The 14,585-nt window shown below is 39.6% G+C and overlaps 1 protein-coding gene across 8 annotated transcripts in view; it reads left to right on the top strand.

Annotated features, from left to right (window-relative positions):
- Nucleotides 1–14,585, top strand: part of zfhx3b (zinc finger homeobox 3b) — a 298,790-nt gene that overhangs the window by 195,150 nt on the left and 89,055 nt on the right. For 7 of the 8 annotated variants that reach the window (XM_077518498.1, XM_077518492.1, XM_077518495.1 and 4 more), the window contains one exon: nucleotides 704–1,200. In XM_077518498.1, coding sequence (XP_077374624.1) covers nucleotides 704–1,200 — 497 coding nt within the window. The remainder of the gene's footprint in view (nucleotides 1–703; nucleotides 1,201–14,585) is intronic. The other variant, XM_077518499.1, reaches the window with a different exon arrangement.

Raw genomic sequence — 14,585 nt, 5'->3', positions numbered from 1 at the left:
GTAGGTAGCTTGGTAGTTGTATAAATAATATAAGGCCTGTGTCCGTTTATAAACATAAAACATAAAATGTGCTTTGTTTTACTTGTATCCCCCCCATCACCAAATGAGTGCTTAGTTAGTAGTGTGAAATTACAGGTGAGTGACTTTTCAGGCTCGGCAAGAAAAGGCAAAAATGCTCTCATTATTTTATTCATTTGCTCAGTTTATGATTGATACCAAATGATGGAGTTCTGTTTTTCCTCTTTGCACTCTCTTGCCAATCTGGCTAAAATAAGCTCAATCAGAGAACAAAAGTAGTTTGTTATTATGAATTGGAAACTCTACAAAATATTTTTGATGGACTATACTGATTGAGCATGTACTTTTTATATATCAGGCCAAACAAATCAGCATGGATAATTGACTGAAATCTTCGGGTAATCTGGCTTTGAGTCTCTTCGTTTTCCATTCCAAGAAACAAGTCAATTTTCATTATATATCAAACAAAATACAACTGCTTTACTTTACTGATGATGTTATCCGCGATAGGATTGACACGGTGCCTCGACTTCTGCCGCAATCGACCTTAAATATTTACTTGAATCATACATTATTTTGATATCATTTCACCTGTTTTCTTAACGTGAAATATTTGATCAAATTGTCTTTATTTCCTTCTTCTCATATGTTGTTCTTGTCTGTCTGTGTTTTCTACACATCCAAGTAGGTGGGGAGCTCCCGATGGATATGCGGCTGGGCAGCGGCCAGTTGGTGTCAGAGGAGCTGATGACCCTGGGAGAAAGTCTGTCGCAAACTAGCGACCCCTCGCTCAAACTCTTCCAGTGCGCCGTGTGCAACCGCTTCACCACCGACAACCTGGATGTGCTCGGCATCCACATGGGGGCCGAGCGCAGCCTGCCAGAGGAGGAGTGGCGCGCCGTGGTGGGCGACTCTCACCAGTGCAAGTTGTGCCACTACACCACGCAACTCAAGGCCAATTTCCAGCTGCACTGCAAGACGGACAAGCACGTTCAAAAGTACCAGCTTGTGGCCCATATTAAGGAGGGAGGCAAAGGCAACGAATGGCGACTGAAATGTGTGGCCATTGGCAATCCGGTGCACCTCAAGTGCAACGCTTGCGACTACTACACCAACAGCTTGGAGAAGTTGAGGATGCACACGGTCAATTCCCGACATGAGGCTAGCCTCAAACTTTACAAGGTTAGTGGTCCTCAAACTGTTTCACTCACTATACACTAAGCAATTTGTCACCTTGCACCTATAAATTGTGGTACATTATACAGTAGATGTAATATTTACAATTTCATATGTATCTCTGATGGAAAAGCAAAGCTTTGAGAGAGTAAGTCACCAAATGTATGCAAGCTTTCACAAATAAATTTACAAAGCATTTGTCTTGGTGAAGGCCAGTGAAGGCCTCAGTATACTTCTGCTTGAGGCTCACGCGGAGACGTCACGGCGGAGCTCTGCTCGTGCGTTTGCATTCCAACTTGTGCGCAATACACATCGGTGTCTGCTGGACTTTCACACCAAGTCCCGCTCTCGCAAAGGCTGGGACGCCACAGAGTGGAGATTCCTCTGCATTTTATGACGGTTTCAGGAAGTTCAGTTTAATTCAGAAACACGAAACAAAGCCGGGGGGAGAGTATGTTAATCACCGTGGCAATTAATTATTGCCAATTTGCACCGGTGTCGGCCGTAAACTCGCCAAAACACAACAGCCACGCGCTTAGCGAACATTATTTATTTATTTAATTATTTTTTTAAAAGTTATTGTTGTTTTCCGCCTCTCGTCCCAGGCACATATCCACATGCACAGCCGTGGTCTCCGAGCAGGAAGTCGATTTGCGCCACCAGTTGCCTTCACGGAAACTATCTGGGCAGGGGGTGGGGAGAGAAAAATAAACAAAAAAAAACGCCATTGAACGGACCAATCAGAAGCGAGCTACGCCCCGCCATCTACGGCGTGCAAGGATTGGCGACGTGTGCACCGTAACCGGCCACGAGCTACGCGGGACTTAAAATTCATGGCTCGCGTAGATCATGTGATCTACGCCGGTCATCAACGCGAGCGCAAACGTGGAGGCATAAATTAGGCTTGAGGGTCAAGCGCCTTAGTTGCTTTTTTTCTGTGATTGTCCAGTTCAGAGACTTTTGTCTTTTGTCTGCATTACTTGGGTTATGGAGAGCCTTAGGATGTTAGTTGCATCGATCGAATATTTGAGTATATAGGTGACTTTATCCAATTCTGATACTCATAAGTTAGTTGACTTTGAGACATAATACTCAATGGGCTATACGTGGATGTTCTCAAAACATGTGTTTCAAAGTGCTTTCTTACTAGTATTTGGGAATGTTGTTCAGTTGCACTATGAGCAAGAAATGGAATAAAACGTCTTCTCAGTATTCAAAATGGAACCCAAACTTTTGGAATGGTGATCAACCTCTTTTTTTTTTTTTTTTTGGTTCGGATTTTCAAACTATTCTACACAGCGGAAAAACTAAAATACAATTTGTGTCAGGATCAAACTTCTCTTTTTTTATTCATCAAATTTTTCATTCACTGATAAAATAACCAAATAACTAAAAAAACAAAACAATTTGAGTATTAAAAAAAAAAAAAAAAAAAACATTAGTCATTTTGTAGAAAAGAGTCCCTCAGTTTAAACAAATTTTTTGGGGGTTGTGCAAAACAAACCAGAACATTGATTCAAATTGACCGAAGTAGTGGATCAGTCAATTATTAACCGGAATAATGTTATTTGTTTACACAACTCTTAAATCTGTTGGGTCAGAAATAACCCATTTTGGATCAATAATGAACTAATCCACTACTTGGGTCAATTTTTGTTGCTGTCACAACTGCATTCAGGTTTTCTCACATTTTATTTTTTTTTTTTAATGGGGTTAGATTGCTTTGTCTGACGCAACTCAGAAAGTTGGGTCAAATATAATAAGGAGTGGATCGGTACATTTTTTACCCAAATTGCGTTATTATTTATTTATTTTTTTTACCCAAGTGTTTTTCTAATGTGCAAAGAATAAAATGCACTCTTTAAATTGGACAACTGTTGATATTGTAACGGCCACAGTCAGTCCATAACTTGGTGTGGTTGTTTTTTTTAAGAGTATGGTGTGTCTGTTATATGCTGACACCTCATTCCAACGTTTGATAAAATTAAAAACTTCAGGTTGATTTGGCTGTAGAGGTTCCTATATACACTACAGAGACAAAAGGATACTCTTACTGGAAGTTGGAAGCGCAGTAATTGCAATAGCGTCCAATAGCTATGCTTTTGAGGCATTGTTGGTCAATTGTTGGGTAACCTGCTTGCTCCCTAGAACCAAGGTCACATTATGTCCACGAGAGGAACACAGCAGCTAAAGCTGGTCTTAGACGTGGGGTGGATCACTTGGAGACGAATGAAGAAGTGCGAGTAGACAGAGGTTTGGTGCTAATACTCCCCGGAGCAGGAGAGGCTGAATCGTTCTCGACAGCCGTATTGATTTTTGCTGGACTTGGAGCTTCACCTTCTCCTCTAATCATTCCATAATAGCCAATGGATGAACACTCTCCGAACAAATGGCCATAAATCTAACAGCCCTGATTCCACTTAGGTACCTATCCTGTGAGTCTGCGGTTTGACCACTCCACACTTAACCTAAACTGGCACATACACACACATAGAATAAGCACACACAACAAATCACGGACAAGCACAAATAACACATCCGCTCTTTACATACACTGCAATATAATCTGAGACACACTATACATATATATATATATATATATATATATATATATATATATATATATATATATATATATATATATATATATATATATGTATATATACTGCCCAGACCCACCTGAGATAGGCGCCAGCACCCCCCGCGACCCTTGTGAGGAATAAGCGGTCAAGAAAATGGATGGATGGATGGTTATTTATATATATATATATATATATATATATATATATATATATATATATATATATATATATATATATATATATATATATATATATATATATATATATATATATATACTGTATATGACTTTGCTTAATGTCCACTCACCTAAAGTGGTTCTTTTACAGAAAAAAAGTTTTCATTAGTTTACATTTTATATAGGTTTATTTTCCTTTTTAACAAGCACAGATTAAAAGGCATGTGAGCAAATGTGCTGTCCAATCACATTAAAAGCTCAATTTAAAGCGATCTGCAAAGTCCTCAAAGTCCATAAAATAATTTTGCTTTATGAATACTTTATTGCAACCACTGGCATAGTATGCAGCGCTCGTGTCTCTGAGGCATTTGTACTAAAACAACATGAGAGAGAAATCAATGTTCATGGTTTGGTTAAACGGGAAGGTGAGAGACGGGCTCCAACTAATGTCATCAAAGAGGTCCAGGGGACGAGGGGAGGGTAGTTCAGCCTGGAAAAACAGGGAAATCCCAGTCTTACACGTGCCTTAAAAATGCATAGAGCTCATTGCTCAGACAACATAACATCCATGTGGACCTTTCTGCCGCACGTACCCTGGCCCACATTCTAATGACAGTCTTGCTTTAAACCAGATTAGATTCTGGCAACCTCTCTTTCCTAGTCACACCTTTTGGGCGGGATGGATTGTGTTTGTCTCAGAGGATATGTGCACTTTATATTACACTATATGTGTGATTTCCTCTTTGCAGAGAGCCCAAGAGAAAAAGAGAACCAGATTTTCTTCTCGTCTCTTTTTCCGCTCAAGTTTTTAAGAGAAGACATATGTCATACGGCTGCTCGGGCTGTGGGGGGATTAAATATGTACAACACATCTAGGAATGATCATTTTTATGACTTAAGCCTCTTACGCTGGCTCCATGTTTCTTAAAACCAGTGAATCTTCAGAGCAAAACTCTCCAGAACTTACCTGCAGGATATCATAAGATCGCCTCAACCAAAGTCAAGAAAACAACGATGCATACTTGTTGACAAGTATTATTTTATGACTTGGTATTTTATGACTTACAAATGTGATTAGCGGACAACAAGTACATGGTTGTAAGGCCTCTTGGCAGCACTGACTCTGCACTTGGTGTCACAGTCTTAGCACTGTTGAATTTACTGTCCTGGTGGAGATACTGGCAGACGCAAACCCACATTAGCCCATGCCTGTAACCCCCAACTTGGCATTTTATGCCGGGACAAAAAAGGAAAATCCCCACACATTTATTCCTCCCCAAATAAATCTGATACAAATAGCAAAATTTTCAACCGTTGTAGGGAAAATAAATCAAATCAGCATAAACAGAGTGTAAGATGTGGGTGACGCTTGGGATACGTTGCCAAAATCAAACTGGTTTGCATTAAACGGGCCCTTTGTGTGCACAGCTCTATATAAATTGGAGCCTGTAATTACTGGAATTAAAAAGGGAGGTTGAAACCTAGAGCTAAGCTGCATGGGATAATTTGAGAGTCTGTGGTATGTGGCCCATATTAGGGCTTTCTAAAAATATCAACCCCACCACCTCATGTATTGGAATGTTCCAAAAGACCACAGAAACATCCAGCAAGTCACCCTAACCGCACAGACCACCACACATTGGGGGGTGTGATGACTTCTTCTGCAGTGCACTGTGCTCTCTGATGACAGATTCCATTCTAAGTACTGTAGGCTCCGCCAACATGCTCTCTGAATTTCTTCTTTGCAATGTGGACCCAATAGTTTTATGCAGCTCCGATGATGACAGTCACTCACATGCCCTCATAAAGACCCTTCTCAAAATAAAATTTGTGTACAGTGTTTTCAGAATATCCACGTCCTCTAGCCCTCTGTTCTCATTTTCTAGTTGTACATGCGAATATGATAGCTCTCATACTAACAGCCAGCCTCAGGGCAAACTATGTGTTAGTTTGGAGGTGAGATGAGTGGAACTAATCCAGCTCTTAGGCTCTGGCCAGACAGAATGGGTGGGGCCAACCCAGAGCCCAGCTTCCAGTCAAGGGTTCGGGAAAAGGGGAGGATCTTGGGTGGTGTGGTGGTGGTGGGGGGGGGGGGGGGGGAGTTAGCTGGCAACCTTCCTTGTCTCGCGGGCCGGTGCAATCGGCGGTAATTGAGATTGATTGAATGTTATTTTTCTTCTTGCAAATGTAGTCCATTAGCTTGGCACTTGCATAATCAGTTTAGAGCGCAGTTAGCTGAATGTAATCATGTTCCTCAGTGTCTGCTCGCACAAAATCCACTCCAGATGCCGCTTGGCCGAGGACTGAGAGGCAGAGAGTGCCGTCACTATCAAATGGGGGATCTTTCTTGAAAGTCCTGACACCCATGTCTCCAAGCTTGGTCCTGCATTGTTGAGCATATGCAAACTTTTCAAGTGTCTCACTACAGTTTAAATCTGCTGTCCGTCTCATTCATGCAGAACTTGTGAACATGTGATCTGCTCTTTATGTATACCAACATACAGTGTAAAACGGAGCTCAGGTCCTGGCCAATGAACAAACACAAAACATCTGTCTTGGATGGTGATCGCACAATTATTTTACACTTCAGTGTGTTCCAGATGTATTAGTGTACACTGCAGCATGAAGAATACCTATCTGAAGAATCCACAGAGCAAAGACTGTAAAGTAAATGAAGGGATTAGCAGCTGCATGGCATCAGCATGTTTCACTGATGATCCTGCTCACTGGCTTGCAGGTTGGATGATCTCTTTACATCCGTGATTAGAACTGCCACGATTGATTTCTGCAGTGAGCTATAGCTTGTGCTTGTAGGACTACCGCAAGTAAGTTGTAGTTCCATACTTGGCATGTTACACAGGGGCAAGTATGACTGGTAAATAGTGTTAATTTTGTTAAGGAAAACTAATCGAAAATATTTTCGTCAACACATAATTTTCATCGAATGAAAACTAGACCGGACAAGACTTAAACCTCCATGAATAAACAATTGTTACTAAATCATTATGTTTTTCATGGACTAATGAAGACAAGATGAATCTCTAGGTCACTAAATAAAGACTGGGCTACAATGTATGGACATTTTAATTCATGAACAAAGAAGAGATACAAATTCCATGATTTTGTCAAATCCTGTTTCCGATAATCCGCTACTAACACACTGTTACACTTCCCCTTTCAAATCTACAACATGAGGTGGATTTACGGTGAAAGGTGAAAAGTAAAGCATTAATTGCAGTGCTTTGCACGGGGCCTGGGAGAAAGAATATGTGATATATGGACACATTAAAGTGGAGGAAAAATAGGTATGCTAGATTTTAGTCGAAGGGATGAAATGTGGTCACATGGTAGCTCAAAAAAACACAACAAACCTGAAAAAAATACATTAGAGTTCAAAACAAAGACTTTATGGTAAGTTAAAAATTTTGGTGGTGGTTGTTTATTGTTACGATCCGACTAAAGTCGGTAAAAAGTGGATCCCCAAAAAACATAGGCCCAGCCAAGAAAATACAATTTGACGTGGTTTATTCACAAACCCACAATACGCAAAACGCTGGCTCAGATGCCAGGAGAAAAAACAACATAATGCGCGAGCACAATACCTGGAAAAGTTAAATAACAAAAAACACTTGCAAAAGGCAAGGAGAAACAGGATTTAACAAAAAATACTTACAACGCAAGCAGGCTATATCAATACACAATAACACACACTACAATCTAACTATATACAAAACAGAAAGCGCCGTGGCAGATACACGTGAAAAATACTAACTTATCAAATCAAAAATAAGACTATACTAGAACGCGAGACTAAGATTCAAGAACAAAAGCTCTAGATTGTGGAAATGTGCCTCTGGTGTGGCGCAGGTGGACACGCCCCCTTCACTTGCCCACTGAGAAGAAAAAAAAACACCAGACACGCATACTGAGAGCAGGATTATGACAGTTTATAACTAACCAACCGCTATAACGTTACAACAATAATGTTAAACCGACCACAAACTAATGCTTGATAACTTACTAGCTTGTAGCATGCAACGATAGTAGCTACTTGTTGGTATTGTATGGAATTGAATTTGTGCTAACTGAGATACGTTATACTAGTCGGGCAACTATGGTTTCAGTTGGATTGCAAGTTTAGTTAAAGTTGACAGAATTATGAGCTAATGGAGACACTGCAAGCCGATTATAGTTAACACAAATCACCTGGACATCGACACAACGTTCAATACTTTTTCGGGACCAAGCAAAAAATGTTGGATAATGGTGAGGGCTGTCAGCTAAGATAGTATTTAGCATTTAGACTTAGCTAATGTTGCATCCCGGTTTGAATGTTTAAAAATCTGTTCAGTCTAGGTTGACTAAATGTGATGAAAACTAACAATATTGAAATTAGCCTAAATTTAAAAATGGCCAATAAAATGAACACTGCTGGTAAAGCAGATGGCTCACTCCTGTCATCAGGGTTATCAAATCTTATTGTCCCTGCTGTTCTGCGCTGGCCAGTTTGAATCTTTTCCTAGGGTTGCAACTTTTAAATTTACTCTAATCATTTTGCACGTGAAATGAGGCAAAAAGGATTGAAGTTAATGTTAGAAGCTACGTCGCAAAGTGACGTCCAGCCGGAGCTTGGCCTAACCCTCTAGACATCTATGAAGAGGAGGTGTAGGAGGAAGATGGAGAGAGGGTTGGGGGGGGGCAGGAGGGTGGGAAGGATAGATACTCTAATTATCATGGCTTGCCTATGATTGTTCAGTAATAGTGCTCAGTGGGAAAGGTTGCAGCAGTTCCAGGAAGAGCTGAGCGCTGATTTACTGGTACTACCGCTCTAATAAAGCGCTTGCTGCACATCCTGGGAGACAGCCCATTCTCCCATTTTACATGCATAAGCTTTTGATTGCACACAGAAGAAGACCTACCCACACACCTCTTATAAATTACAGTTAATCATCACTTATTGGGGACTTCTTCCTGATTCATTTTGTTTTGCACAAGTGTTTGCCATCATCCCACTTGTTGTTATCTACAGTTAAATAGGTTAAAAGTCAATCAAGTCCAAATACAGATCAAGTCTTTTAACCCACTAAACCAATTGTGACCGTTAACCTGTTTGTCTAATTTGGGGCTTAACCTTTCTTCAGACCACTCTTCAACTAAAACCTTCTGGAATGTCTTATAATCCGAGAGACTGTGCAGTTCAATATGGACAAAACACTATAAATATTTTAGCAGGCTGTTTCTTTTCTGCTTTGAGTCAACATATTTTGTTTACATGTAATTTCATTTGAAGTTGCATCATGGCTCAGTTGGGTCTATAAGCGATACTATAGTCAGTCTTTATAGTGACCTGTGGCCACCACACCTGATGGACAGTGTCAATGGGCAGCTGAATGTTTTGCCAGATGGACAATCTTGTGACTCCTTGTAGTCCCTAAACTGAAGGGATGGAGAGAGTGAAGCGGGCAGGCTTACCGGCTCTGTGCCATCAATACATCAGTGGCTTAGCCACCAGATTAATGGCCTCCGCGTGGTTGGAGCTGCAAAACTACTCAGCTCTGAGGTCTGTGTTCAGTAGGGCTTTACATGAAAGTAAGTTAGGGTGAGGAGACTGATGAGGAGACAGGATACCTCCTCGTTTTGAGCCAGGAGCACCACGCTGGGACCAATGTTCTGTTTGGACTTATCTTACTGAGTAGGGCTGTGGGACACATACAGTATATTATGCAAAATAATGGCTCCAGACCTTGCTTTTTATTCATTTCAATTTCCCGTTGGTCTTTTCTCACTTGTCCAAAATATACAGGAAATGTACTGCATCATCATAAAGAGTTTTGCCACTAATTCATTTTGTTTATGCATTTAGCTTACCACTATAACAGCCTAAACCGCCTGTATTTAATGGTAAAGTTGTTTCTGAGGATAACTCCTTGCCTCTTGACTGGTGTGGAAACAGCCAGGTTCAACAGTGATGACATGTTTAAAAAAAAAATAAAAAATGTCATTGTACCTTTACGGTACTAGCAAGTGCTAGTCACTGGAATGGCATACTCAACGGTTCTAGCTTGGAATCATATGGGTATATCTTTTGATTCTCTGTACTGGGCACTGATTTTTTTTTTGTCAAATAATTACCAGTAGCCCAATGGGGAACATTAGTGTGGACTGTACCCAGAGGGACAGACATTGACTGCTACGGTGTCCTTGTTTCTGATTTCTAAGAGTCCATAACAGGGAAAATCCTGCTAGTTTTTCACACTTTCCCTTTGCTCCAACAAGACCAAAGTTTCTCCAGATTTAGGTGCATCAAGTACGTTTGCATTGGAAAACACTCTTTGGCTGTTTATTGTTTACGTGTCACATAGACCCTGATGCAATCTAACTCCTCAAATCAGATTTTTTTTGGAACATAAAATCTCTGTGACTAATCAAGACTTTAAGTTGGTTTGGTACTGGTTGTTCATCCGTGTTTTGCCTAATTTGCCATGTGCTGGAGTCAAGGGTTCAAATTGGGAACTATAAATCTATCAGTGTTATGTGGATGATGTTTCCTCCAGATGTAGAAGAAAAGATTTCATTCTTTAGTAATTAAACGACACAGCCCCGAGTGTCATGCGGTTTTTATTGGGGCCTCTGGAAAATATCATTAGCATCTTGTTTTCTCATCATGTCTCTGAATCTTCAATACAAAATATGGAAAAGGGATAGTGAATAGAATCCCTTGTTTAAATTATTAGGTAGTGATGTCAGAAGTAGCGCTGGGGAACGTTGGGTGGAGGCTCAAAGGGGTCAAAGGCATACTCTTGGAATAGAGGCAATTTTATAGTTCCTCAGATGAAGTATTTCGGGGGGAAAAGTTCTTTTTCAGCGCCAGGAATGTTCCCAAACGTTATCTTTCCCACGGGTGTCGTCTTCTACACCTGTGTTTTACTTTAAACCTCTCCCAGAATAAGAAGGAAGAGGTTTGAGTGGGAGAAAGTGATAGTGAATGAAAGAGAGAGGCAGCAAGAACAGTTGGGGATAAGAATGCTCTTTAGCTTCTCAAGGGCGCTGATATTTTATGGCCTTCACATTCCTCCATGACAAAGTGATACCCAAAATAGACTTGGTAGTCTAAGGGAAAAAAAACCCCCAAAAAAACACCAGGGCTCAAAATAACTTTATTTTCTTTTAAGTAGCAGTTTTGCTAATCAATGACTTAATTTGAGGAGCAACCTTGTAATTTTGAGGAGCAATATTTTTGCAGGTGAAGCGCAGTCCTGGAGCAAGTGATTCATTAAACAACAAAAATTACACACATTGGTTTCATTTTTTTTTTTTTTTTTTTAAATATCGTCCACGGTTTTTATTTGTCAAAATTACATTGTTAATATCCACAAATTGCCTTTTTTTTTGTGTGTGTTTAGAAACATTTTCAGTGGGGCAATTTCAAACACAAATACAAATTTCATTCAACTCAGTATTTCTGAATGGTTGTATAGTCTCTTAGCGAAGCTGAATTGATTTAGATCTACTGTAATGTAATATTGAAAACATTTATTGTGCAGATCACAAAAGTGAAAATCAAAACTCAGGAATCGATTGTGAAAACAAACACAAACTAGTGCTAATATAAATATTAATATATATTCTTTTTAAACTTGTAGACCAATACTCCCGGCTGATGTATGCTGTAATGTGATGTAATTAATTCTCACTTTCCGGTCCTATGTAGCTGTCTAGCATTATTCTGAATAGTTTTATTAAACGACCTCCTGTTTTGCTGTTCAAAGTTGGACATGCTGCACTTTAACACTGTTCCAGCCAGTGAAAAGTGTATGCTGATCACTCAAACAGGATTCAATGTCAATCTTAGGTTAGCTTAGCAATTAGCATGGCTTTTCCATCTTCTGTTAATTACTTGTTGCCATCACGTAAGAACTATAGCTACTTGTCAGAAGTATATCATATTCGCTACCATGGAGGCGGATTACTGATTGAGCAGCGACTACATGTTTAGCCTCACTAGCTAGTAGGGTTGTAACGATATGCAAACATCACGATACGATATTATCACGATATGAAGGTCACAATACGATAATTATCACGATATTGTGGGGGTGTTGGCGATATTTAAAAAAAGATCACAATATTGTAAAAAAAAAAAAAAAAGAGCTCGTACTAAAAAAAAAGCACAATATTGTGCTTTTGTACATAACAGCAATTCATATAAACCACCTACAATCGAACAATATTGAGGCACTTACTTGCTAATGCAAGCACACATTGATCGCTTCACAAGCAGATTCGGTTCCCCTTCATCTGACAATTAGCATAGATTTTAAACATAGAAGGCCAAAACATCCCTCATGAAAATTAAATTGCACTAATAAACTCGCCACTAGAGGGTGCGAGAACTGCACAAATGGAAATCAACCTGACTTTGTTTTTTTTAAACAGATGTGTTCCTTTTAAATACTGTATTGTGAACGTGACTACGACGATATTGTGGCAGTTTTAATATCACGATATCACGATATTGCCCTTATCATGACATCCCTACTAGCTAGCCAGCCAAAGCCCATTGCTTGCTAACTGTTGTCGCGTACAATAAGTAGTGCCGAGCTTGTTGATGTGAGCGTGTTGCGTGCAGCCCCGTGATACTTTTTGGCACTATCTCCGCCTTTCAGTGGTAGGAAAACTTAAAAATCTATGATTCTCAGTTTTGTAATACAATATGTTTTGATGAGGCACAAAATGAAATTTTTGAATCACAAACAGGGATGCTAAACCACTTATTTTGAGCTTTGAACACATGCTACTTACTATAACGGCAATTTTAAGTCACACCCACATATCATATCTGATCTTTTCTCACCTTCAACTTACTCTACTGCTTTCATTTGGAAAACAAAGCAGGCAGAGGTGATAAGAGCAAGCGGTAGAAGAGTTTTTTTTTTTTTTTTTTGAAGGCAAGCAGTTTTAAGTACTTCTCAAACAAATCGAGAATCGCAAAGATGCCCTTCGTGGCAGATCATTTTATTGTGTCAGTCAATATCAACAAGTCAAGTCAGCTATAACCTTGAAATGAAGAACAGCTGGATAATTCAAACATAAATCCTCACTTCAGATGACATAGCTCTGTCACTAATTAGGAATTTCCTTAATATGTGCTCGTTAGATTGGAGTTGCCATATTGAAATAATTTGAAGCATACAGGCTGTCTGCTCAGCTACCGTTAAAGTGACGGCTCTTGGAGCTGTTCAAAATTGGAAATGGTGAGATTTGGAATCCATTTTATGGCTCAAATGATTGATGCTGAAATACACACAGACACAAACACAATCTTGTCTAGGGAGGATATAATTTCCTCTGTGAGTTTGCTTGTTAGCAGTATGAATGGAAAAATAAGTTTTCAATAAGTTTTCATGCATTTCTTATATGTGTTAATTAAAATTGTTCATGGTTTTTTTTCCCAATGTGTTTCTATGATGTCATTTGAAAGTACTCAAGATGTAGAAAGATGTGATGAACTGTACATATGGATGAGGTGTAGATGTCTTCATAATATGATATTAAATATTGTTACTGTTTGGTGGAAAGCCCCTATGTCCAAATTTGGTCAATTTCATGTTTGTTTGTTTGTTTGTTTGTTTTATAAATTAATACTATTGGTCTGTCCCCATTTCTTCTGTTTTCAAACATTAAATTGAATTTAGTGAGACGTTATGTAGAATTTGCCTTAAGATAGAAAGTATGGATGATTTTAGGTGATACACATTTTTGTAAGCCTGTTTCGTATAAAAAAAAAAAAAAAAAAAAAAATTGATTAGTGTAATGTTTCAGTGCAGAAATAACTCGTCAGCCATAAAGGTGTGTTCAGATTCATTACCACCTAATACAATGCTTAGCCAGCTCATCGTTTTATTTATGGCATCACTCATGGCTCTAAGACCTTTGAAAAAGAATTTGTAACTATAACTGTTTCCTTTTGTGACAGCATATTAAATTAGCGCTTGAACATTATTTGGGGTAGTGTTGTAATCATGTTGGTGTGCAATGGTACATGGTAGCAATATTGAATAAACAACTTGGAGGTGCAAGGATTCCGCCCGACACCGACGACATTTTGACAATATTGTTAGTGGAGGACTATATATGCCTGCATGTATGAAAAACAGCTCACATCTGGAGGCTCTAATGCTTTCAAATAAGCGTCCCGGCAATGGACTCCGCCCAGTTTTCAACTTAACTTTTAAATCATTAAACATGATGAAGCCATCTCCACAAAGTCAGAGGTTTATATACGAAAATCAAACACCATCTGCCATCCCTGATCAGACGCAACAGCCATCAGGCCAGGGTTACCAAGGCAGAACAGGAAAAGCCATTAACTGCCAATCACTGCATCGATCGACAAGCCAGCTCGCCACTATCACCCCGTCGGCCCCCGCCCGCCCCTGCCCGCAGAAAACACGCACGTTTTATGCACCCTTACTGTACAGTGCGCGCTACACATGCAGCATTGCATTAACATCGTCTTTGTTGTTCTCCAGCCACGTTGCGTGATGGCAAAAAGCTCGTCCAATTGGTTTTTATCCCTGCTTGAACCAACTTATCTTTTTAATTATCTGGAGTGTAGATTGCAAGATCAACA

The sequence above is a fragment of the Festucalex cinctus genome, chromosome 4 (assembly GCF_051991245.1).
Source record: "Festucalex cinctus isolate MCC-2025b chromosome 4, RoL_Fcin_1.0, whole genome shotgun sequence".
Taxonomy (NCBI): domain Eukaryota; kingdom Metazoa; phylum Chordata; class Actinopteri; order Syngnathiformes; family Syngnathidae; genus Festucalex; species Festucalex cinctus.
The sequence above is the reverse complement of the archived record's forward strand: the minus strand, read 5'-3'. Positions and strand labels throughout refer to the sequence as shown.